General features: G+C 36.5%; 1 protein-coding gene across 6 annotated transcripts in view; it reads right to left on the bottom strand.

Moving 5' to 3' along the window:
• ITSN1 (intersectin 1) overlaps positions 1-27,892 on the bottom strand; it is a 143,226-nt gene that overhangs the window by 90,444 nt on the left and 24,890 nt on the right. For 5 of the 6 annotated variants that reach the window (XM_049834911.1, XM_049834914.1, XM_049834913.1 and 2 more), the window contains exons 2-8: positions 19,749-19,808; positions 15,300-15,392; positions 13,234-13,297; positions 5,764-5,924; positions 4,111-4,290; positions 3,380-3,473; positions 610-710 (exon numbers count right to left, since the gene is read on the bottom strand). In XM_049834911.1, coding sequence (XP_049690868.1) covers positions 610-710; positions 3,380-3,473; positions 4,111-4,290; positions 5,764-5,924; positions 13,234-13,297; positions 15,300-15,392; positions 19,749-19,776 — 721 coding nt within the window. In that variant the 5' untranslated portion in view covers positions 19,777-19,808. The remainder of the gene's footprint in view (positions 1-609; positions 711-3,379; positions 3,474-4,110; positions 4,291-5,763; positions 5,925-13,233; positions 13,298-15,299; positions 15,393-19,748; positions 19,809-27,892) is intronic. The other variant, XM_049834916.1, reaches the window with a different exon arrangement.

The following is a 27,892-nucleotide window of genomic DNA, read 5'->3' as shown; positions in this document are numbered from 1 at the left end:
GGATTAAGAAACAAATAAGCAACTTTCTCCTTTTATTGCATTACCAAGTAGCTACTGCACAAGCAGAGCTTAGTTCTGAATAGATAACATCGAAGAGATGTTACCAGCATGAACTAGGCTACCACTTCAAAAGAAAACACTAAAAAATACATAAGCCTTCCCTTCTCTACAACACTGAGATAGAAAAAAAAAAAAAAAAAAAAAGCAGTTATGAAAGTCAAAGAGATGCTCCCAGAACTAGTAAAACTAACCCAGTGTACTATTCTAGTTTCTTTCTGAAACTGGATAGGCACCCTCATCAGTGGATCAGCTAAACACTGTAAATGGCTGCACAAGTTTTCACATAACCCATTGTACATTTTCCAAGAATCATTTCCCAGTACCAACTTACTTTGCAGAAAATAAAGGAAAGAAGGTGATAAAATGATCCCAGCTACCATGAATATTTGCTTCTAAACAAGATCATTAAGCAGCTGGGAGATTGAACAATATTGACAGTGGCAACAGAGAGAGATGAGAGTGTCTTACTATCTGAATAGTATTCTAAATGGTATTATAACTAGCCTTTTACAGTTCAAAAAAAGGAGACGACAAAATCTGCTTCAATACCTGTTAAGTGTCCACTCATTGTTTTATCATGGCTATTGAAGAGCTGTCTGTATTTCAGTCTTGACGACTGAGGTACAGCCCACTCTGCCACAGGAGGCACACTAGAATTAGAAAAAGGATAAGAGGGGGGGAATATAATTTTAAATTTAATCACATGAAGCTAACAGGTACAACAGGGTGAAGTGCTGCACAGAGATCAAGTTTAATGCCTGAAACGGTTCTTTTCAAAAATATTCCCTTCTATCCCTGAAACCACAACAGGTTTGACTTCTTGTTTGAAAACATTTACCATAATTCAGTGTCTCAGTGTCTCAGATGATGTTTTTTGGTAAAGTTGAATGACAGGCCTAAGAGTTTTGCTTATTTCTTTACTAGCAGAGAATTAAGTAACCTAAACAGTTTAGGGGAGCTAAAAGATTTTACTTAAACATATAATAGGAAATGCCTTACCACATTCACCAGAAGTAATATCTCATTTTACCTTGTCTTTTAACTGGTTGTCTTAGCCAAATAATTCATAAACTGATTAAGGAAAACAAATGTAAAATATGCTGAAAACATAGAAAAAAGTGTGAAAAAGCTACACTTGAAAGCAATCAAACTTTGTTATAATGGAACTCAACTGACAAATGTAATATTCCCAGTTCTAATTCATTCACGTAATAGGTTGTGTGCTCTTATTTGTAGCTGTAATTTCCCATGCTTTAAGGCTGACAAGTGTTCATACTGAAAAACAATAAGCACAGTTTTTCTGTCTTTAGATACATTCAAACTTTGTCCTTTTTTGTTAAGTTTGAAAAAAGGAAAAAAAACAAAAAAAGCAGCCAGATTAAATAAGCATTTGTAACAGCATACCAAATTACAGTTAAAAAAATGAACTGAACCCACCAAACCCCTTTTTCCTGGTCCACTGAGCAGATAGCATGGTAAGATCTTTCAAAGTTGAACTGAGAAGGATTATATGAATACTCTACTAATTGACCTCATATCTTATTCTCACATGACAAGACCCAAACCAGCTAATATCTCTATTTCTATTTTCTATTTCCAAACTACTGTGCTTTGATAATACTCTTTCATGGGAGCAAAGCAAAAACAAGCTACATCTTATACAATGAAAATAAGAATTGAAACTTAAAAAAAAAAGAAAAGCGCTGACCATTTAAGTTTTATCCACTTGATTTCCTCCCTCATCAGTTTTGCAAGATTTGGAGTTTCCATACATTAAGTCTACTTTTGTCTTACATATATATGTACCTTGATCTGTGAAGTAAGGTTACTACACATTAAGTAAGAAACTCTCCTTCATGGATACTCAAATGGTAGTTTTGGAAGAAAAAATGCTGGAGGACAAAACAGTTGACTCAAGTATGCCAAACACCATGCATGGCAAGAGTTCGCTACTGGTGACTCGGCAGAGCGATAAAAGCACCACAAATGGAATTTTGAATTTCACCCTTCTCAAAATTCAAACTAATTCTCAGCTAGAAAAAAAAAAAAAAAAAAATGACTTCAACTTTACATTTCAATTTAATGGACTTAGCTCTTCTTCCTCCCTTTCCATAAACTCTGCAAATCAATTACCTTCCTATCTGTTTCCTCCAAAATAAAACTTGAAGACACACACCAGTTCATCACTCAACATTAGCAGCAGTCTGTGAAGGAATACCCCCTTCATTGCTGGCAGATGTTTCAGAGTTACTGAAGTAACAGCAATTGACCTAAGGAAGCTCCAAGCCCGGCCCAAACAGATTCAGAGAACCATGTAATTTCACCTCAGAAAATAAGTCATCTCGCCCGAGGTTCAGGCCTCTGTTGGCAATAAAAGTGACCAGGAGAATTCAGATATAGTTAAGCCCAGAACTATGACAGCCCTCTTATGAAATATCTAGAAGCCGCTTCAGCTGCATTTTTTTGAACTTCATTCATTACAAATACCAAGTGTTGTTATAGACAAAGCAGATAACTTCTTGTACCTCTGGAAATTATATCAGTGTATCACCTACTATGTTTCTGGCAGTACTAGATTTCAAAGAGAAAAAGAACGGTTTGTTTTGAAAGATTTTTAAACCTATTTGCCAATAATCAGTAGTGTCGCTTATCTAATACCAGGGCACAAGAAAAACCTGTGGAAGAAAAATGAAAATAAAAATACATAATTAAATAATGTCCCATAAGACTTCAGGAAATTACTATCTTACCACCTCTAAGGAAGTTTTATTTTGTTAGATACATTTCTTCAGACCATAGCAAAATACATTTTGCCTAATCATGCACTTTCCTAGGCCTTGAAGTAACCTAAAAGCCTTTTCATGCAGAACTTGAAGAATATATAAGAAACGGTTATGTGGAATGTATTTAAAATATGAGAACTATTCAATATTTTGCTTTTAAAAATAATCTTAGAGTTGCTAATTTTAAAGATTACTACTTGTTATGTTTTCACACTAACAGGAGGGCCTGTGCAGTATTACACAATGCAGATTATGTTTACAGAAGCAAATGCTTTTCTAAAAATTAAGTTTTCAAGAGTTTGAAAATAGTGTCAACACATACTGTAATAGTTAATTACTATATTTCAATGATCCACTACTCATGGAGAGTCCTTGTAAAACCACAGCATCCTATGAAATCCTGAAGTAGCATCTCAGCAGGAATTGATTTCTGCAGGTAAACATTATTTCAGAAAATAACTCTGTGGAAAAGAAGTAGTTTTTCTAACTCTGGTGAACCAGATACACACACATACACTCATTCCATACCAACTCACCTAGCCACATCAAATGATTGTGCCTTTTGTAGTTTTGTGTTTAGCTGTGATCCTGGACCAGATCTACTAAAGGAAGAACTCTTTGGCAATGTGGCTGTAAATAAAAGAATAGATATATTTATTAGCATTAGCATTTTAAACTGCAAAATTTCAATAACATTCATTTAGTTCCTAACAACAAATGCAAGCATTATGGTTCTTGTGATTGTATCCCTTTTAAAAATATTAAGATAAGTTAACAGTGTCTAACAAAATATGTGAAAACACACAGGCACTTCTCTCATGTCTTTTTACTTTTGCAGTTTTATGCAAACCCTGTTGATAGCAAATTATACTGTGATTAATGTTAGAAATCATATGTAGTCCAGTATTTTAAAATAATCCCAACAAATAACAGTACTTCAATAGTTATAAATAGATAGGAGAGGACCAACTTCTAGGCAACAGTTTAGCAGCAAGCTAGATTCATCACACACTGCTGTTGTAACAGGGTCAATATTTTGCTCAACATGACTGACTGTTACAGTGTAGTATGCCCATGTTTCTTCTTTTATACAAGTTTGCTAACCAATTACATTGGGCTAAACCAAAGTACAGTCCTCACCCAAAGTCATTCTTTAAAGTAAGTTAGAATGGCTAATTCTGTGTTTACTGTTCTCTGGATACAAAGAAAATGGCAAAATAATTTGTTAATAGCAAGAGAGTAAACAGATTCTCAGTATGTAGCATACCAGGATGAGCAAAAGCAGGCAGAGGCTGTATAACAGCAGGAGCTCCATTAGCCAGGGGAGGTACTGCTGCTGCAGGAACAGAAGATACTAATGGTGGAGACATTCCTACTACTGGAATAGATGCCATTGGCACTGGGGCAACAGTTGTAAGAGATGGCATGCTGGCAATGCCCCCAATACCTATGGGCAAGAAAAGGAGACATTTTTTCTAATTTAGAGACTCCTAATATGATACAACAATTTAACTGCAGCCTGCAACCCAGCAGTAAATGCAGAATTAAAGAGCAAATTGAAATGGAAACTTCCACACACCCCTTGAAAGAACTCTTACAGTCCACTGCACCATTAGCATGGCAGGGGAACATAAAACAATGCAGAAGGAACAATATACCATTTTATAATGTAGGCATATAAGATCACACTGGATGCAACACTGACCAAAAAAGTCTATTAGCATTTGCTGAAGAAAAGAATTGTTTGCCTTGAGCTAAATGAAGAGCAGCACTGTCAAGTTCCAGTGAATAATGAACCCAAAACCTACATTTAGCCACAACTGAAAAGAACAAGCTTCAGGATAACTGCTTGCAGCCTATTGTCAAGATGAAACAGTGCAAAGCTAATAGGGTAAAGCACAGTAATGAGGTATTTTAGGTGTAAGCACAGTTGCAGGGATAACAGGGAGGTTAAGGAGGTCCAGTCATGCCAATGGGAAGAATGAGGGTGTGTGCAAACAGCTGAGATCAAGTCTACAGTGAATGAGAAAAAAGAAAATCACAGATTTTCCTGGTTTTCTTAGGGGATTGACTTTATTATGTCTTTTCCCACTTAAACCAGTATTTGCTCTGTTCAATTTCACTGATTTCCTGGAGTCAGAAATAAAACTGTAAAACTTGTGGAAGTGACAACTGATCAAACAACAGTGTTGCAGACAGTCTATCAAATGCACTATTCTCTTCTTAAGGACAGCAGTGATTCTCAGGCACCAATCAACTTGAGTCACAGCAACAACTAAAACAGAAAGGTACAGAACCTCTCACTACAGAATACAGCAGAACATCAAGGTGTCAAACATGAGGTTCAGCTTCGTTTAGTTATTCCTCTCACCATCCCATTTTCCCTACTCTTTTCCTTGAAATGATAGTGACCTTGGCAGTACTTAACCATGAGAATTGAATGAGCAGTTCTAGCTAATACCAGCGCAGCACTGTTCATAAAATAAAAGCAGAGGGGTGCATTACTACCATGACTTGTAAAAATTAAGAAAAACAGCTAATCTTGCCAAAGCTGGAGATCCTTTAATGACAACAGTTTAATTAAAAACTCCATCACTTTGGAATGCACCAGCCCTGCTACCTGATCCATCTTTTTTCCCCGCAAACACTTTTGTTTGGAACATACAGGGAGCGGTTTAAGACCTGAAGCAAACAGGACCTCAATTTATGTTACCAGTATGGCTGGGTGCTAAAAGTTCATTGAGATTTTTTTTTGGAGCATGTGCATGCATGTGGCAGCATTTGTTTTTTGAGTCCACGTACTTTTAGAAGTACTTTATCTTAAAAGTTGCTTTTAGAAACTGCAACATGACAATGAAATTCCACTTAGCAATCAAATTGCTACAATACAAGCTGACAAGGAGGAAAACCAAGAGCTTACCAAATCCTGGTGCACTAGGCAGAGCAATAGGTGGCTGCTTCATGACAGGAGGCAGTGCAGATGGGAGTTGATAACCTTGTAGTTTTAATTTGATAAGTTTCATAGCTATTGAAAACTCCAGCTGATCCATCCTCCCATCATTGTTCATGTCAGCTAGAGCCCTAAAAAATACATGATTTTCACAGTTAGATTCTTAAATTATGATCTTCAGAAACTGACCTAGGAACATGCACACACAGGCATGTATATTCAAAAATAATTATGCCAGGCTAAAAATGGTCATAAAACAAGAAACTATTTAAACTGAGAGCTTCTTGACTTCTTTCTTGTAGCAATTAATAAGTATTTTTAAAGTCCCTTTTCAACTCTTACAGGAATTACAGTGAAACATCTAGAGAAGAAGGATTAATGTAGTTCTACAAAAACTTTGCAAAAAAAAATCACACAAATTAAATTACATGCTACTACAAACAGCACCACAGAGAATCAAATTACTTAGTCTGCAAATCTGTACTTTAGCTACACTTAAAATAAAATGTTCTTTAAATCTGTGCACCTTACTAAAGACCATTATGTCTGAAAGTGTACAAATGTGTTTTCAGTTAAACAATAGTACTCAAGATAAAACATTGAGCCTAGACCTTGAATAGGCTTTCATGTAAAGTAGTCTGACTTAAACAGTCGTCTTTTTGTTTCTTCATTTGATGGTTAAGAAAACCATGCTCAGCAGGGAATACGATTGGGAGGTTAGGGGGGAGAGAAGCAGGAAGAAGAATGTTAGTTCCTGCAATTGCAACCAAAAAACAGAGTAAATTCACATTAATAATGTAACTAGTTGTAAACATAGTTTTAAATATTAGCTTATTTCTTTGCATTCATTTGAAGAATTAAGTACACATTTCAGTATTGGAATAATATATATGTTTAAGTTCATGTATACAATTACATGTCATGGACATGACAACACAAAGGACCCAGGCAGCCTAGTTAAATTAGAGCTTTATTTCTGATTAAATCCCTGTCAAGGAAAGCATTCACGCAAGTATGTGAAAAATTATCAAAAAAGTACTGCAATAAATTGACAGTTATTTATAATTGATACTTATTCAAGTAGACAGCCAGGTAAATGCAGTGGCAAAGCATTCACAAAATTAAAATCCTCCTACCCCAACCAAAAAATCCTCGGAAAACTCACTGAAGAGGCAGATCCCAGCAGGGGTTGCCACAGGTCAATCACACATCTTAAGAGTTTCCCCTGGTTTAGATCACCATTAGCATTTCCCCAAAAATGGAGACACTCCAACCCTTCCCAGTATTTATAAGACAGCACTTTCAGCAGTGTAGCTGTCTTAATCCACCAGTTTTGATGTCACAAGCTAAATACTACTACTAAAAATCTGGCAGCACTACTTAAAGAAGAAAGTCTGGTGAGGAAACTGTAGACTCTGAAGCTTACAGTTAAAAAGAAAAGTACACATCACACCACTCCCTGAGAGATGTTGAATTACTACATATATTTCATTGAAGAACAAGTTTTGGCTGTGAGAACTTCTAGGTGTTGTTTCCTGAAGCTTAGTATCACACACAATTTTAATTTACACATAAAATCTGCCTGCTCTTCAGTAACTTTAAACCTTCCTCTAATCCCACTACCAGCAAGTCTTTGGAAGCCTAAATTTAGTCAAGACTGATTCTGGGACCCACACAGCATAACGTGATTTGGATTCAAGTTTCAGTCATGATCCCTTAGTATGTAGTTCATTTGACAAATAATCAATTAAAAAGATCCTACTGTAGCAGTCAGACTTGATATATGGTAGTCCAACCAGCAGAAGGAAGAGTGAAGGCCAGCATGGTAAACCTGGACCAAGAGAAGTACAAATTTAGAATGGGTATCCCCTCTTCCTTGCAGAACACCACTACCCTAGAGTCTCAGCTTCTGATCACTCTTCCACGAAGAGCAAGCAACACTGGTAGCTCCTGAGGTACTGGCAGGCTAAATTAAAGTGGAAGATGTTTTTGTCTTCACACAACTTGCAGAGATGAATGGGTGAACCTTAGTTCCTTTTCCTCCTATACAATGAAACGGGTATAATCCTCAAAAAGATATGTTTGCATCTCTCGAAAATTTTGTCTACAACAGAAATGTTTATAATACATTAAAATTCTTGTAAAAATCCCAAATTCATTTTGAAGGAATTCATAGTTTAACTATGACAATTAAGAATATCCACTCTATTTTTCAACAACAGCATGGAAGTGACCCACCATACGTTGTAGAAATTTTCTGCCCAAAATCATCACGTAGCTTACAAGTAACAGTATTACTCAGCACATTTTCATTTTCTTCTTCATACACCTTTTAGTTTTTATGAACAAAACAGTTCACATAACATCCATTAGTTACCACCTATAAACAGTGATTTTAGATTTCTAAAAGTCTCACTTAGGAGAAACACATGCTGCAAATCTTACAAACCCAAAATATATTTGCAACGTTAGAATGTCAGAAACTTAATGGCCAAATGTATTTTCTGAAGTGCTCCCTTTTGTGAGTTTTGCACTAGAGAGTAAACCAACATACAGTGAATGAATACCACAGGTAAGAAAGCCTCACTAGAAAATTAGAGTATTAAGAACAATGGAAACCAGGAGCAGATAATTTCCTTCATTTAATTGATGCTTACAAGCAGACACTACACCTTTTTTAAGGCAACTAAAGAAAATTAAAAAATATTCAACAAGGACAATGTGTGGAGTTTTTAATGAAAGTTTAGTTCAATACTTGCTTAGCCGTTCTTCTGTCAGATGCCCAGAGGAAACAGACAGTAAAAAACAGGCTTATATAGCTAACATGATGAGGATATGCATAAGAACAAAGCTAGAGAAATTGATCTGAATAAACTATTCTAGCAGATTTTTGACTGCACTCCAAGCAGTCAGTGGTCCTCTCAAAGACAGCGCATTCCTCAACATACGGAGAAGTCAGTCAGCTCCACAGTGACCAACTGGCACCAACAGCTCAAATAATCACAATTTTCCTTTCATCTTTGCATTTAAGCAAAGTAATTACACTAGTTCTATTTATAATAGTCTTATTTGTTCAACTTAAGTGGCTTCTACACCTGCAAACACTATGATTTATAAAATTTAAGGATTTCCATTAGTAAAGCACAGGCAGAGTCCCTCAACCTGTTATATGCATGGCTGTGCAAATGGCATAAGAGTAAATATTACACTGTTGGTGACCTTGATTCTCCAGGCACTATTTAGAGTGTACTGCTAGAACACAGAAAGTCTTTGCATTCTACATGAGAAAATATTAATTGTCCAGTAATAAGAAACTTTGATGTGCACCAGTCTCATTGCTTTAATTGAACTACTATTCACATAATCATCAGTAGGTTTTAATTTAATGTCTGACCTTCTGTTCAACTCATTTATGTCAATGGGTTTGTTATTTAAATTAACAGCACAACTTTCAGTGAGAAAAATTATGTACACACTATAGAATTTATACACTTTTTTACAGCATGCTAACAAAAAAACAGCTTTTGTCTGACAAAACCTTTAGTGCAAAAATAGGACAAATTTTCATTTCTAATTACTGAACCTACTGTCATGCTGTTAGATTACAGTGCTTCTTTTGAATAAACATCATCTTAAATGCAGTAAGTGGCTGACAGTAAACACTACCTAAGTTCACTCTTCTGCTTCTAATGAAATTTGGAAGAATGTAGTGTCCTTAAATTTGTTTTATTTAAGGTCTGGCCGGAACCAGTGCAGAGCAGTAAATGGATTAAACATTGACTAAATATTTATCATATTTTATAGAACAGGCCTGTGTTTATAACAGGGGTTTTCTAATGAGAACAGCTGCAGTGGGCTTCATCACAATGCTAGGTTTCAGGTGCTAACAAAATTCTTCCCCTACAGATCTTTTCTTCCTCCTTTCTCTCCTCTACACTGCAGAATGCAAAGACAGCTTGATTATTTTTGAATTTGAGATGCAGAAACTGAGCATACAGTTTCTTCTGGCAAATAGGCTTACGATTAGCCTACAAAACATCTATCTCCCTGAAAATAGCACATAGTGTTAAAACAAGGAAATTTCCTTGCAGTTCAAAAAAATCTGAATTTATTTAGTTTTACATTCCCATATTAGATTATACAATCCCATATTGCATTATAAAACTCAGACATAATTAGAGAGGAGAAATTAGGTCTTTAGCATCAGTCACTTAATCAATGCATGTATAGTAAGAGTTACAACTCACAGAATTGGCACCCATAATCTTTCATTCCCACGCTTGGACACAAATTTAAGAAGGCTGTGAGAGAAGTATATGTCAGAAATAGGTAAGTCAACCAATGGCTTTAGTCTGTCCTGAAAAAATAAGTAACTCTAAATGCATGAAAAACAGATGGCATTGATTATTTTAGTTCTCAATTCCAGAGAGAGAAGCTACACAGAAGATGCTTTTTGAGGCCACCATTCATATGGGCTTTAGAAGAAAGCCAGATTATTGCCTACTTAAAAACAGTTATCTTCCGAGCCATTGCAGTCTCAACGCAAAGCCTACTTAGAGGCTTCTTAATAGATTACCAGCTTGGCAGACTCCAAAGCTTGTAAGGGTAGAACAGTAAAGAACTTGTCGTGACAGACCATAATAATTCCACTAATTTGCTCCACTGAGGTCCCAGAGACTTCTTTTTTCTTGAATGAATAATGAGTGGAAGGGACACAGGAATTCTCAATGCTAAAAACCATGGAGCTACTATTTTTAAGGAACATGAATTCTGGGAAAGCTTTGATTAATAGCAGAAATTAAGATAAGTTTACTCCTTAGAGTCTCATCTTAGAAAACAATTAAACCAACTGCAGAATATTCTCAAAGCAGCTCTTGAGGCAGAAGACATTTAACCAGTACTTCAGCTAGCTAGCTAGCATTTCTTCAAGTTCTAATGAAAATTACTTTTTTGTGATACAAGAACAGCCAATTTTAATTAAAATTAATATACAAGACAGTGAAAATCCTTATACTGTTTATTTATGCAGACAAAATTCTCTCACTTATGAGATAGTATGTTTGGAAACTCAAAGAGGTAGAGGGCTTGCTTTTTCTGCAGAGCTCTGAAAGCAGTATGGTCAATCACTCATTAGGCCAATCCCCCCTGCAGTTCCTTTCCCAGTTGTGTTTTTCTATAAAAGAATTTCCATAGCCAACAAAACAGATGAAACTTTGTATTAGCATAAGCTTGTCTACATACAGCTGCAGGTAATCCTTCATGAAACAAATGTTAGGCTCCTATCTTGCAGATTAATATGATCAACTGTATTCAAAATAAGTAGACTCATTAAGAATAGGAAAACACTTCCAAAACACATACAATTCCATATTTCTAGGATCAGAAAATTAATTCAAAGAGTTTTACAAGTTGTTCTAATTCAGAATAACAACCTTCCTTCCTTAAAGACTGTTGTACCTCCCCTTCTCACCCTCTAATAATCAAATGCTATCTAAAAAAACCCCAAATTCCATCTATTCAAGAAATAGAGAATACTGATAGAAAAGAAATTTTATGCAGCTCGCATCTCTCAAATTCTGGGCTTATTACTCCAGAACTCCCCCCTCTATTAAAGTACTCACGGATCTATATCAATGTCAACAGTGACTTAGATAGACAACATCAGAGTATTGCTATTAATCCACAAAGCAAGTCTGCCACTTTGAGATCTTACCCCTGGGAGCTAAGACAAACAAAGATTCACATTTTTCAATGCAGTCTTGAGCATATTGTGACGTCCTTTGCAGGCTGCAAAGGACTTCTTGCCACTAAACAGTCTAACTTCTATTGTTTCTGTGGGACAGCTGTAATCTGTGGTAGGTTACAAACAAACATTCACTGATAGATCAAAAGAGTTAAATCATTTGAGTTGTGGGAAAAGAAGCGAGTTTTCCTTTCTTTTTTTTTTTCTTTTTAAGGGGTCTTACTACAACTATGTGACTATTTTTCTACTTGGTTATTCTAATTTCAACTGGAAATATATACAAGTGATTTACATCTTTACTTAAATATTTACTTCTCTTAATTCAGAGATGATTAAAAAAAGGAGACACGTGAGAAAGGGATGTCTACATGCTATTTTATGATTTATAAAGACAGCATGAGTAAGTTTGAGTTCAGCTTTATTTAAAAAAATGTGCAAGTTCAGGCCTTGTCTCTATGACAACTACAGAACTAGTGGAATGATTCTCTCCCTCTCAAGAGGCTGAAAAACTGAATAATTCCGAGAGGAAGAGATTTTTAGTCAGATCATTTACAACTGTTTAGTTCCATGAACACCTATTTAAAGCTAATGCCTACGGAACATTTTTGGAGAAGGGATGTCTTGTTTAAGACAAAACTTCTTTCCTTGTTTAATTAAGAGGCAAGAGAAGTTCCAAAGGGACATATGAACTTTCACTAAGTCTTCAGCAAATAAGAAAACCAGACCAGATCCGATATTTGTAAGATAAGGATAATTTGAAAAGAAAATAAGCTATTTATTTAAAAGCCATGTAAATCCAGCCCCTCTTTTAGGCATGCATATTTCCAAAGCAATTGTTTTTCTTGCAAGTTCTCTTCTTTTTCCAGTTGGAGCAAGATTCTGACTTTAGAAGTCCTTTACTACAACAAAAAGTTTTCATAACTGCACTAAACTACTCTCTCTTTCAGTTATCAACAGAGGAAAAGTTAACATTTGTGTAAAGTTATCCATCCCTCTGCTGCATTTTTCCAATCTAGAATGAAAAACAGTATTATTTCACTCTGTCTAGCACCAAAAAAAGTTTTAGTAGTAATATAATTAATGTAAATTATGAATAATCTATGCAAGTTAGCATGTCTGAGTCTGACAGGGTCATACAATTTGGAGCAGAACAATTGCAATCCTGCATGAAGAAAGTGGCAGATTGTAGAAATGTTTGTGGTGTGTAATATACAGCAATGGAGATTTTGATCTGTCTAAACTCACCAAGGAATAGTAACAATTTCAAGCTTTCAAGCTGTATGTCCAACTACAATGGAAATAGTCTATGTCAGTCTTAATTTTTGTAACAACTTCTGCAAGTCTTGCACAGGCTTTCCCATTAGAAGATTTTTAATACCAATTACTGTGCTTAGCGATTGTATTAGTACATTTTTAATAAAGTTGAAAGCATTTAGTAATTTGAAATGAGGATTGCAAACCATCAACTTCAAAAATGCCATTTGTAGAAGGATGCCTACTTCCGATAACTGAACTAGTAACTTAAAAACTCAGCTAAAACATACTGCAAAGCCTATTTGCCTTGTAGACTTCTGGAAAACATACTGAAGTAAATCAGTGATTTTAAACTGTGAAATATAGTTACTGTCCAAGTCCATACCAGTAAACTTCACTCTGTGATGTAAGTGCAATTCTCCCATCCCCTCCCATATACTCACCATATCTGTGCTAATACCGGTTGAGGTAACCCAGATTGAAAAAAAAAGTTTCTAGCTTGATCACCTATAAAATAAATAGGACATCATTTCAGAAAATGCTAAAAATACCTGTAAGAGGAAAGAGGAAATCATGAGTCAAAAATATCTAAAACAGAAGCAACAGTACAACCATAAATACTTAATGCTACACATACATAACAGAGTATGAGATTTCAACTTATTTTGTCACTTGCAAAACTACCAGATATTTCCAACAAGCATATAAGTTTTAAGTCTGCAACAGTCAGCACCACATGAAGTCAACCAGGTATAAACATTTAGGGCAATGGGAAACACATGGTTCACACTCCCTAATCTGTGTTAATGGCTCTCTTTGCTGGAATCATATGCCTTGTGAAAACAAAAAAATTTTTTCTTCCAGGAAAGTATGTATCAATATAAACTCTTAGATTTTTTGGAAGTACAATGTCAGTCAGTTAGCATAAACTAAATAAAGGGGTCTTTACCCTGATGTGAACCTGATAAGCCACTAATAAAGCAAGCCATGGTAAATTTCAAAGTAATTTTCCAACTACCCATTAAAAGTAAGGATAGCAAAACAACTACGAAAGGATTAGGCACTTGGAGGTGTTGTGGCCTGTAAAAGAAAGTTGTAAACAGACTAGAAAGAGCACTAAGTATCAAAGGAGGTCAATAAAAACAGTAGTATTTTGTACCGTATCTGCCATGTAACTGGAGCAGAAACAATCAAATTGTATACTTGGAGGCATGTATGGCTGTGATGAGACTTTGCTAAGAATCTGATTCCAATTTCACACTCTGGAAATCCTCTTGATGGATCAGACAGCAAGAAAGGTAAAATACTTCTATACCTTTTATTTCAATTGAGCATCAGAGTTTAGATAGCACTAAAGAAAATTAAATGCAACAAAACAAGCTAACAAAAAAGTATTGCCTTTAAAACCAAAGCAAATTAGTGGTGTTCAATGAAAATTTAGTAGGCCAGTGCAATTCCTTTACTTGCAGCTTTGCTTCCCACAACTTAAATCAATTTTGCCATTTAGATTTTTTAAAGAAGTCATCCACGCTGTTTTCACTAGTTTAAATAACCAGTTTCTGAAACAGATTTCAGTTAAATTGATACATCTTTATTTAAACAGACTTCTTAATCTATTAGTATGCTAGCATGGTGGGTTGACCCCAGGCAGAAACTAAGCATCCAGTCACTCACTCACTCTCCTCCCCCACAGCAGGGTGGGGAAGAGAATAGGGAAAGCAAAAGTGAGAAAACTCATTGGTTATGATAAAGACGGTTTAATAAGTGAAAGAGTAGAAAAAAAATCCAAGTGATGCAAAGGTAATCACTCACCACCTTCCTCAAGCTCAGTCTCTGAGCAATGGCTACCTTGGAAGACAACAGCCTCCCTGCCCCCCCAGTTTTTGTTGAGCATGGTGGTATGGGATAACTCTTTAGTCAGTTAGGGTCAGCTGTCCCCCCTGTGTCCCCTTCCCAACTTCTTGCTCACCCCCAGCTTACTCGCTGGGGGCATGCAGCGTAAGAAATAGTGAAAGCCTTGAGGCATTGCAAGCACTGTTCAGCCATAGCCAAAGTCCAAAACACAGCACCATACAGACTGCTATGAAGAAAGTTAACTCTTATCTCAGCAAGACTCAGTACAGTGAGTTAATTTACTGAGCACATTAAAAGCACTAGGCATCAGGGTAATTCCACATCCTGAATTCTAATTCTACAGTTTGTAAGTATCAGCTGGCTCTACACAATAGAACTGCTTTTTACAGCCAGAGTTATAAATAATTTTAATCCTACTTACAGAAAAATCCAGTGGCATAAACCAGGTATATAGCTAGTAAATATCAGAAAAATATCAGAAAGGATGGGTTGATGTGGCAAGGCATATAAATGAGTAAGATCTGTTAGATTTTTAAAATTCTTAAAATACAAATTTTTAAAATACCCAAATGTCTCCCAAGCAACTCTGCATATATTTCAGCTCCTTAGTTAAGATATAGTTAAATGAAATTAGAAGTGAAAACTATTTCATTACCAGTGATAAATCCAGATGTTGGTTTCAGACTATGGAACTGTTGATCATGTTTAGCTCTCTCCTCCACAGTAATAGCCCAGATATCCAGGTTGCCTAGTTCAAAAGAAATGGAGAAATAAAATTAAGAAACATTATCCGAAAACTACAGTATTTTTATTTCTGAGTATAATTTTATCATATCATACTGCAGTTTTGTAGTATTATAAGAGAAGAACTCTCCTTTTACTTGTCTAGGAAAAGTGCAATTCAACCAGATAGTAAACATTTTTCATGGACAACAATAGCACAGGAAAGCATGCTCTCTTCTAAGAATGAGAAATCTAAGTAAGAATATGTTACAGAGATCAGATTCTTTACACCACACTCATAAATTGCAGGTATTTAGTTTATGTTGAGATTTGCTACCCTTCTACAGTGCCATGCTTCCACAATGGTTTCTCCAGTTCTACCTCCATTTTTGCAGCAGTTCCTCCCCTCTCTCTCCTCTTGCAGATGCTTCACTTTCATCCTTCAGATTATTTGTACTCAGAGCAAACATTTCCCAACTTCTACTTAAGACCTCCAATGAACTCTCTAACACTAGGTTTCAGATTTGTCTCAACAATTTTTAATCAGTAAAAATCATGATTTCAACATCTGTAGAAGTACATCGTGCTGGTGCACTTTCCTGTAATTCCTACTGGATAGGAATGTAATGATATGAAGGCATCTAAGTTAATGGAATCACTGTTTTATTGAAATAATATTAGAAGATAAAATGTAGACTTGCAAAAAAATAAAGAGGAGATCTAGCATTCATTCTGTATCAGCACTAAATTCTCAGGTAATAAGGTCCACAAACATTTACAGTAAGTATTTCAAACTGCTTATAGGCTGAGGCAGAATCAGACTCAGCAGTTATAAAGAACATGAGAATTTCCTGCCTCATGAATTTCTGCTTTTTAAAATCTACTTTCATGTGTCAAAATTTACTTTGGAGAGAAAAGGAAATGGACAAGGGGAAGAAAAACATTCCTTTAAATGGTAGATTTCGTTAATGAAAGAAAAGCTACATTCTCAGTAAAAAATCATCATCCCAGTTTCAGGTAGCTTATGTATTTCTAGAAGCAGACAGGCTAATAATACCTAATTCAAAGAAAGAACATTTTAAGATTAGTCAAAAAATCCCAGAATTTTAGTGATTAAGCTCACAGAGCCACTGTAAACAGATTTCATAGCAGTGCTCCCTGTGGGGATGAAACAGGACCCCTTCTTCGGACATGAACATCCCAAAACACAATAGTCCAAGGTAAGCAGTTATCTCCCCCATCTTCTCATGCACTCCTGACAGGAGGAAAAGAATGGTGTTAAGACTTTATGACCAATATGCAGACTAGGCCAACTAGTCTAGGCTCACTAGGAGCAGATGAACATATCCCTGTATTGGGAACATAACTACTCCAGCCTAAGATCCTAAGGCTGGATGTGGTAGCTTACACAAAGAGGCAGGATTTCTTGAATATAATGTGGGGAGAAAAAAACAACCAAACAAACCAACATGAAATTTGCAATGATTCCCTGGCTCAATTTGAGGTATGCACGACTCCAGTACCAAGAAAAAATAAACAACCAAAACCACCACAACAACAACAAAACAGCTTTTCCTATCCTTCCACAAAGAAGGCAGTAAAATACAGAATTAAAAACTCTTATGGCATAAGGTAACTAAAAATTATTCTATTAACTATTTTAAAATAAAATCTGTTAATTTTTTTCCTCTGGAGTCCCTGTAACTAGAACAAATGATCGTCAACATTTACTCTTCCAGATGGAGATCTGGTTGGTATCGAAATAGTAGATCTCCTTTGTGGGATGTGATCATCAAAAAAGCCAATGTTAAACCAAGCAAGCCTAGTAGCCTCTTCAGTCAGAAAAGTATGAACGGCATCTCTGGCATTGCCTCGTTACCATCTTTTGTTATTTGAGGAAGCAGTAAGACCTACAGGAGGGCAGGAAGCGGGATCTTACCCAACACCAAGACATCATTCATGGCTTCAGATCCTGGATGCCAACACAGAGGTTGTGGGGCTTTTCAATATATTTGGATACAAAGGAGGCAGTCACCAAACCACAAAATTGACTCATAAGCAAGCTATTCTTGAATGCAGCAGCAAACCCTCTAACCATCTTTTTCTTTTTCGTGGCTTAGCAATCACCTCATCTGCAAAAGTGAAGCAGTGGGCTCTGATATATGAAATGGGCATTTTCTTCTGGACAAACTGACAGGATGTTGAGCATACCACATTCTTCCCAACAATTATAAAAATCCTACCATGCTTTTTTTTTTTTTTTTTTAATGAGTCATCCTTAAAATGGGCCATGTTCTGGAATATCAATGAGTCACCCCAATTTACATGTTGCATGCTGTGCTCTTTCCATACCCATTTTCCAAGATGGCTTGAAAGATTCTTTAATAAGAAGGAAGTGAAATAAAAACAAAACTATCATTATAGGTATTCACAAGCAGAGGGATACCAGATACTGCACATCTGGAGTGAGGGCTCTCCCAAAATGGGAGACTGCATAAATCGTCTCCTCTGCATCATGTTTGGTGACTACAGATAACAAAAAATGTTGCAGTCTCAAAAGGATGATAAATTTCCCCATAAAAATTGGAATTTCTTTACACCATTTGTTTCTTCTTAGAACGGTCTTAGACTTTTGCTGTCATTCTTCTAAAAGGAGGTATGATGCTACTCGGTAGACTTGGTTCAAGTATGAATATCATATACAAACTTCTCTCACACCACATTACAAATTAAAGATGCTCCGGAAACTACGTTAGCCACATGCTTATTTCAACTTCCTCTTTGTAGAGCAGTCAGATGAGAAAAGTTGTTTGAGAATAGTGAATTCCTTCCTTCCTAAAGCCATGTACCAGTTAACAGGATCCTGGACAACAGATGCAAGATCAAACAGTAATATATAAAGTCAAAAAAAGAAAGCTGCTATCCATCTGTAATGCAATAAGAACTCTCTGAAGATGGCAGAGGAGAATGCTTTGAAGACAAGATTCCCATTAAGAACGTATGTACACGTTTAAATATGGGTGCATGCAAAGCACAGCCCTAACTCTAAACAAAGGGAAATACTTCAATTAGAACAAGCAGATTTCTTTCACATCAGGACTTTTCTTAGACTGTGAAAATCACAGCGAAATGAAGCTATTCACAACTTTTTACACAACCTGAAAGGGTATCCTACATGAAACTGTCCAGTGATTTTATTTGATCAAAGCTTTTGGTAGCCAGTTTAACTCCCAAACTGAGAAAGCCTGGTACCAAACAAGAATCTCAGAGGGCTGGACTTCAACATAACTTAGGCCATGAATGGCTTTTTCCAATTATATGTTTGTTCTAGCTACCACATGCAAAGGGATGCTTCTGTTGTGCTTCACGGACTTTTTCAGACTGGCAGAGGTTGCATCCATTCAATTGTGTTTAACAAGAACTGGGTTTCTCCAACAGCATACTCTGAATAACATGTGTGTTTCCTGAAGTCTCCCACTGAAACACTAACACTAGATACAAATTTATTTCTTAGCTATATCCAATCCCAAAAACTAGACTTCCATATATATTTATATACATACACACACACTTTTTTGTGTATGTGTGTATGCATATTTATGTGTATATATGTATACACAAACATACATATGCACACAACAAGAATCATATCTGCATCTCCAGAGAAAAGCCCTTAACAGATGCAACATTTAAGTGCAACCAAACTAGTTACTAGGTCTCAGCACTGAAATTTATCTTTATCTTTCTTCAGATCAGTTGCAAAACTGGGCTCAAAAATGTATTTCATGTGAATAGCAAAAAGTAATGTCTCTATTGCACTACCAGGGCCCTTTCTGGATCTTTCAAGAAGGCTGAAGTTCAAGATGCTATACTTTCCCCTGTTACAAATGGAGAGCTAAAAAATGCAGCACTTTTGTTCTAATGTAAACATGGGTTATGGGACAATAAGGAAAAGAAATTTCAAGTGATAGTGTCCAAAGGCATCTGCTGTGCTTTTTAGCAATTAAAAAGTCCAGGAAGCCTCAAAGAAAAAGCATATCCACTTCTTAGCCACAACTAGCATAGAATGAGGCTATGCCCTACTGCCAGTGGCTGAATGGCCTGGATCTGCCCTACAGTTACAAACTGTAGGACTGTAATTGATCAATGCACAAAAAAGGGATAAACCACAGCTTTTCTGTTTGACTCTTCTGAGATGTCTCTGCAAAATTTCATGTGTGTTCTCTAATGGGTCTGCAAAAACATCACAAATCAGATAAACTATCATCTCAGAAAGATACACTACCCATAAGCACTTCCATACAGAACATATTCGGAAAGCAACAGATTTATGCAGTTTTTGCATATAAGAATAGTTCAGAATACACTATAAACAACTTACCCCCAAAAGGTGTTGGAAACTGAGCCATGGTTCTGTCACTTTTGGCTTGTTAATAGATGCCTGAAAAAGAAAAGAAAAAAACCACAAAAACACACCAACAAATAATCAGTTACAGTGTCTTCCATTTTCAGTATATTTTCTGTACCACCTTATAATTACTTAGTACAGCAAAAATAAAGGCAATGAAGAAGTAAGATCATATAAATACTAGCTGTAAGAACTGTTACTTACAAGAAAACTGTCTCATTTTTTGCACTACCCTATGCATCCATGACCACATTTTCATACTAGCAAATAGCTACATTTCAGTTCTGTTTCAAGAATGTCCTCAAAACCAATCTTCATTTATAAATAATCAGTGATGTAGTAAAGAACAGAGGTAAGCCAGCAACAACAAAAAGGTCTCAGTGACACTGCTCAAGGTTACATTACTTTACCGGGTGTTAGAGCTCTGCTCCTACTTAACAGCAAAATTGGCTATATTTCCCACTTTTGAAAACATACAATATTGTCAGCAATCTGTTTTTTTACTCCCAACAGAAAAATTCATTAAATGTACTGTCTTACTTACAAGTTCCTTTGTTTTAAACAAAGTACGTTAAAAAATGAAACTATATTGCAATACTGCTTTACCCCCAAACTAGCCCACAAATTTAATAAGCACATCCGAATGAAAAAAGTGCTAAAGGTGACATCGCAAGCAAAATACACTCGTCAGTGGGAGATACTCTTAAGTTAGCACTACTTGCTTTTCAAATAAAAGCAATCCACACAGTCTAGAAATTTAATCTTTAAAGAAAAAAGGACAAACATTTTTCTTACTCCGCACAAAGACTGACATGAACTGCCTGAGCCAAGAGGACAATAGCTAGCAACAGAGCCACAAAACAATGAAAAAGCAGCCTCTTGTCCTACTAGATTCCACTCATGTTTTCCAGGCAACAGGAGAAAAGCAAAAGGAAACAGAATCAGAAGGAGAATAACTTAGACTGCTTGAACAGCAGCAGAAATTTATCAATATCACTAAGAAAAGGCATTAACTTGCATCAACAATTTCCTTTTGTCTGAATTTCTTGTTTGCCCCCATCCCCCTTTCACACTTCCCACATACTCTTCTGGCTTCCAACTTGGGAACCTACTATATATACACTCCACAGATGTCACTGCAGAAAAACCCACAGCACTTTTGTAAGCCAGTCTCCCCATCAGTTGTAATTTAGAGAACTATGAAAAAAATACTGATATTTTTTTCTCATAATTTGGCAGAGCAACCAAGTGTGGTACGTGACTCAGAAACCTTCTTCCAAATGCCAGGTAACACAGTCAATACTAATTTCATGCACAGCAAGCATTATCTCAAAAGTTTAAAATTGCATTCGTACTGATACAGTGTTTTCAGAATAAGCTATTTTAGTAGTATGGCTCTTTCAAAAGCATTTCTTAAGTGCTAGATGATCAGCACTTTAACCTTTGCTTATGTTTTCTTATTGTACTCTGTTGCAGGTAGTACCTCTATTATGTTTCTATTTTTTAAAAAGGCAAGCAAATGCTGGGGGGGTGGGGGAGGTTAGTTCTCTGAACTTCCACACATGTACTATTGAATCTTACAGCACAGGCAGTTTTTACACTGGAGTGTTAAAGAGATAACAGGAGAGAGACCAGCAGAGCACAAATGCTCTTCCTACTTCAGTTTCGCAGAGTACGCATAAGGACAGGAAAATCACTTGGGGCAGCAATGGGATGACAACAGACTTGAAAAGGAGAACTAGAGGGTGGGTTGGGGAGGGGTGGTGGTGGTGTTCGGTTTGTTTTGTTGTTTTGGTTTGGGATTTTTTTGCAAGCTAATAAAAGTTAAATATTTTTAAATACTGGGACAGAAGAGCACATAAAAGAATTGAAAGTGTTTAGCCACTTAAGGGAAGATACTCCTCTACAGATTACTAGTACTCCGAAGGAATTGGTAGTTGTACTGGTTTTGCTGGGAGAGAGTTAATTTTCTTTCTAGTAGCTGGTATAGTGTTATGTCTTGGATTTAGGATGGGAATAATGTTGATAACACACTGATGCTTTCAATTGCTGTTCGGTAGTGTTTATACTAAGTTGAGATTTTTTTCAGCTTCTCATGCCCAACCAGCAAGAAGGCTGGAGGGGCACAAGAAGTTCAGAGGGGACAGAGCCAGGACAGCTGACCCAAACTGGCCAAAGGGATATTCCATACCATGTGACATCATGGCCAGTACATAAACCAGGGGGTGTTGGGGAAGGGAGAGGGGGCCGCATCCCTGCTTGGGAACTAACTGGGCATGGGTCAGTGAATGGTGAGCAATTGCGTTGTACGTCACTTGTTTTGTATATTCCAATTATTTTTTTATTATTGTCATTTTATTATTATTATTATTATCATCTTAATTATTATTTTCTTCCTTTCTGTCCTGTTCAACTGTCTTTATCTCAACCTGTGAGTTTTACTTTTTCTTCTGATTCTCTCCCCTATCCCACTGGGTGGGGGTGAGTGAGTGAGCAGCTGCATGATGCTTAGCTGCTGGCTGGGATTAAACCACAACAGGAGTTTATTCCTCCTCTACCCTTGAACACAGCAGAAAGAGGGGAGGGAGTGGGAAGTCTCAAGACTAGCCCTGTGCTGGATGCCAAAGAAAGCATAAAACCATTCTAAAGAGCTTCAGGGGTGGGGGTTTAGTTACCAGTAAGCAGGCTAAATAGTGATGAGTAAAATGGAAAAAAAGAAGAAAGCTATGTTTAAACTCAAGAGACTGAAAACCAAAATAAAACAGACTGCAGACAGACATACAATAGGAAGCAAACAGAGGGAGAGTAAGATCAACGTGCTCCAGTAAGAGACTAATTTAAGTTTGCTGTTTATTGTCAATGTAACACCAAACTTCCATAAACAGGTTTCATTTTACATGCCCAAGGTGACACCAGGGGCCACAACTCTGCAGGAATTAAACTTGGCAACTGTGGACAATTGATTCCAACAGCTCAGTGTTTGTTATATATGAAAATGAAGGTTAAAAGAGATCAGGAGTTTTTTAAGCGTCAGAGAGCTGGAGAACCTGCCCTGTGAAGAAAGACTGAAGTGTTGGGTTTTTTATCCCTGGAGAAGAGAAAGCTCAGAGAGGACCTCATCACAGTAGTCCGGTACTTAAAGGGCAGCTACAAAGAGGACAGAGGCTTTCTCTTCACAATGAGCCACATGGAGAAGACAAGGGGCAATGGGTACAAGTGGCACTGGGAGAGGTTTAATCTTGATGTAAGAAATTTTTTACAGTGAGAACAATCAATTACTGGAACAACCTCCCCAAGGATGTGGTAGAGTCCCCATCACTGGAGGTTTTCAATATACAGTTGGACAGGGTGCTAGATAATCTCATTTACACTCCCTCTCCCACAGAAGGTTGGGCCAGATGATCTTTCAAGGTCCATTCTGACTCAGGCTGTTCTATGACTCTGGCTTTTAGGTTGAAGGTCTCTGGGATGGAGACCAGATATTATTTATCCAAAAAGGATCTGGCATAGTCATTATATTATATTATAAATTTATCATATATTTGTGAATTATTGTAATGGAAATACAAGCACCGACATATCAAATTGCAACATTATTTTGGAATAGTAACAAGTTGTTCTAGATCTGCATCCTTGTACCCTAATCTCTACCAGCTCCACAACAGTGTTAACTCCTCTGCCTTCCTTATTCCTCCCAACACCCCCAACAAGAAAGAACACACAGCAAGACAAAACAAAAATTACGTAGGAACCAATTGACCAGAAAGCTGACAGAAAAACAGAAGAGGTAAACTGAGCTCTGTGCCATTCCCTTCAGGAAAGCAGTAATTTCTATCTAACTACTAATATTTGTTATTTGTAGGAACTTAGGTATCTCAGCAATTTTTTGAACTCTAACAAATTCAATTGACATTGACTGATTAGTTTAGAAATTATTCAAGCAGGAAGGAGACAATAAGAGGAACCACGGCTGCACTGTCAGTCAATCATATGCACTGTTTCCTTAGAAAGCCAGCCCAAAACTCTTTCCATAAGCAAAATTATGCTAGTAATGAACTGTTAAATAACAGTCCATCAAATAGTTTATTTTCTGCAAGAATCAGAGGATACAACTGATATTTTATACTGCTTTTAGAAAGAACAATAAAGAACATTGAGCTACTTACCTTCACTTGTCCACAAAAAAGCTTAAGCCATCACCGCACTGAGATTTGACAAACAGATACAACATTAAATACTTCCTTCTAACGTACAACAATCTATAAACAACATCTAATCTACACACACTATAAACCACTAAACACGACGGTCATTCACAAGTTCTGTACTTCCCAACTGTCCAGAAAAGGCATACACACCAGCTTTCAAATTCAGCGTGGTACCCACATCAACCATACTGCATTCCCTCTCCCCACAAAGGTCTGTGCAGCACCATAACGTGTTTGTGTTCTCAGGTCAGTGAAAGCAGTGTAATGAACAAATGATGTTCCAGTAGATCAATAATTTGCAAATGCACCCAAGGCCCATTATACGCATCTGCTCTCTGTAATTCTTTTCTGCTCAGGATTATTATATTATGTTGTTATGAGCAGGCAGAAAGGATGTTGGTTGTAAGCACTGTTCCAGTTTCACCCAACATCTGCTGTGTTCAGAGGTTTTACCTCTCTGTCACTTGGGAGGTGGAAAGCCCACAAAGTCTGAGAGTGAACATTTCCAGCAAGGAAAGTGGGGAAATAGGAGGGTGTAATCTCTGAAAAATAATGGGGTTGATAAGACCAGATGAGACTGTTTTTCAGCCTGGGGACCAATGCTATTTCTCAGAGGTAAGGAGATGGCCAATACTTGAAGGTAGGTTCTCAGCCCTGATTGTCTTCCACTGTGGCAAGCCTACTGGAACAAATATCCCATCTGTGATCTTCCATGGACTTCAGAGCACAAGGAAGCTTTCCCCATGCCTGAGCATGGGGTATGATGAAATGTCATACTGGCACATGGATGTAAAGTGTAGAACAAACATCAGGACCAAGGCATTCAGACAGGCATAACTTTTATATTCTGTACAATTAGAACTTTCATAATCTACACAATTATTTTTATATACACAGAGAGTGTTAAGACATACATTTAAAATGCATAAGTTAGTTTATGAGAAAAATTTGCTTACACCGAGCTCCAAGTGAGGGAGACAAGAAAATGCCCAGCCATCTCAGCTGTTAGTGCTCTCTCTTCCATCTTATACTATTGTAGATAAGCCCAGAAATTTTATTTCCCATCCCTCACTCCAAATAATTTACTCTCTTCTCTTAAACCAATATTCTATATACAAGTAGTACTCATATATATACACAAGAAGTACCCTTTTAACATTCTGCTCCTCTTTAAACTTAAAGGAAGACTTTCTAGACTAAAAGTTATTTGTATAAATGTAAAACTGAAACATACACAGAGACTAACTCCATATGTACATAAGCCCAGACCATATCTAAATTTAAGTACTGATGTCTTATCTAAGTTTTTACCTTGAAAAAGTGATCAGGATGAAAACAACTACACTAACAACACATATGTATGAAAGTCAGACGTGTGTGAAAATTCCTTCCACTGCATATTACATGTGGACTTAAACAACGTGGCTCAAAACTTTATTATAGTTTCCATTTAAAGTTATCTGTGCTCTTTTAAGAACAGGTTTACATAGAAAACTGCAATAAAGCCATAGAAGGTATTAAGAGCAATTTAACTTTTTCAGTGCTATGTGTGTTTATATGGACAAGTTTGACGCAAAAAAAATCATTATTTTTGTATTACCTAAAACACAGCACAGCATTTCTATTCTTAAGCAATCATTCACAACATAATTTAGGCATACAATTCAAGAAGTAATTCCTGAGGCAACTTATCAGTCACCTTCATCCTCCTACAGGAATAAAAGAAACAAAACCAACCAGATAAAAACCCCACATCCTTCTCAAGAATTCCAAATTATGACAAAATACCCAAAAGCAGGATGTCATGTGAGCATATCACAGACTAACAGCAGGTTTTAGTTGTTTTCCCATGTTAGAAGGGAAAGCCTTTAGGCTAGTATTAATAAAAGGACTCTGATAGTTTCAGCAAAGCCTGGTAATTTTAGACAGATGCTGGAAAACAAAACCAGTTTGAGACATTCATATAAGTTTGATTCTTGCTTTTTGGAAATTAGATCATTAATACAGTTACCAGTTTCAGTCAAACTTTTCAGAGTTTCTGCTCTTTACAGGAATGACTTCTAGCTGTAAAAACCTTCACAACTGTTAAGTTCTACTGTTTCTTGTATTTCTGCCAAGCACCCAAATGAGATTAACAAAACTAGTCACCATTGCAAATGCTTTTCAACACCCATGGCAATGATCAAACTGCTGAGAAGGTCACTTCTGTGTTCACAGTATCTACCTTCTGCTATGGGGAAAGGATAACCTGACCACAAAGGAAGAAAAATCACTATAAACCTACAAGCAGGCAACAGGTGTAGTAGCAAGGCACTCTTTTCTCCACTGTAAGTCAGGAGACAGCTCAAGAGTCTAACAAATAAAGAACTCCTTACTTTCTAAAAACAGGAAAAATGAGGACATTCATCAACAACTGTGGTGGAAGCCCCAGACTAACAACAAAAATGGTGTTTTCATGTACAACAAATTTGCAAGCAGTTAAGGACATTGTTTATTCTCTTGCCATGGCACTGCACTTTATCTTTTTCAGTCACATAAGCTTTAAGTGTTTCTGCAGGAAAGCCCTCCACAACTACTTCCACAGGAACTACCAGTTTTTTGTCTGTTCTTGCTGAAACACTACATGAGGGACACACTGCCCAAAACACATTTTATTACTTCAAGACCTTAGGATCAAAGTTCAAGAGGATGGTCAGACCTATACTGCTCAAAATTCTCAGACAAGTTTAAGATCCAGACAACAGACTTTTCTGCCACCCAGATTAACAGCTGGCTTGCTGTTTTCCACAATTTGTCTTTCATTAAAACAGTACTGAGTTTTCTGGTCTATATTAACTCATACACTTCTGGGTGAAGGTATTAACTGACTTCTAAATATCAATATTAATAATTATTCATTTAACCTGAGCAAGGTGCTCAGCATTTGTCTTTAACAAACATACAAGAGAGTTCAGAGATTAATTCCTTGAAAATTTAGTCCTTTTCTTCTTCCAATATGTGAGAAGCAATTATATAACTGGTTATTGGCATTAGTATCATCCCTTCTGAAGCAAATGAGAATGACAATCCCCATTTCAAAGCTGGGGAAACTATGTCAGGAAAGCATTCTAATTTACAGTAAAAGTTAATAGTGTAACTTGGAACAGAAACCTAATTCAGTCTGATCATGAACCACGAGAACATATTTTACACATGGGTATTACAAGCAGCTGAAAAACTAAATTAGAAGGTTGGAAATGAGAAGTTAAAGAACTGGAGATCATCCAGTGTCATTACACTCTGCATCTTCATCCATGTAAGAAATGTTGCCGATGACTACATATTATCAGCAGTACTCAAATAGCTCCCAAGCACTCTAGTTAAATATTTCAAGATAGTACAGGCTATATAACCAAAGCAAAAGTCTTTCCCTTAAGGAGCTCCCAGTTTAATCAAATGGAATTAACATCAGGAGGAAAGCAAGCAAAGGCTGCAGTGATAAGATTATTTTGTTGTATAGTCTAGCTAGCACAATTTGAATGGCTGTTTCTAATCTGTTTTTAATGTTGACAGCATTTCATCCAGTAATTCCAGTACCAAGTGATCTGTGACTGAATTACAGTATCTTTTTAAAGATATGACTGGCTTTCATTTTAAAAGACTTGATGCAAAATCCACTGCATCGCTCAACTGTTTCTAAAACTCTTATTAATAAATATCTTGTTTTATTGTCACTTTAACATTTGTTGACTTAATTCTGAACCACCAGACCTTGTAAAGTATGAATTCTTTTCTTATTTTTTAGAATGAACTTCTAGTAGTTTCTTAGCACTCACAACTTTATTTTTTTCTTTTTAAGTTGTCTTTACTTACAGAGGTGTAGTAATAAGCTGCTTTCTTTTTTGGTTTGGTTTTGGTGTGGGGGTTTTT

Source organism: Accipiter gentilis, chromosome 32, assembly GCF_929443795.1.
Source record: "Accipiter gentilis chromosome 32, bAccGen1.1, whole genome shotgun sequence".
In the NCBI taxonomy this organism is placed as follows: Eukaryota; Metazoa; Chordata; class Aves; order Accipitriformes; family Accipitridae; genus Astur; species Astur gentilis.
The sequence above is the reverse complement of the archived record's forward strand: the minus strand, read 5'-3'. Positions and strand labels throughout refer to the sequence as shown.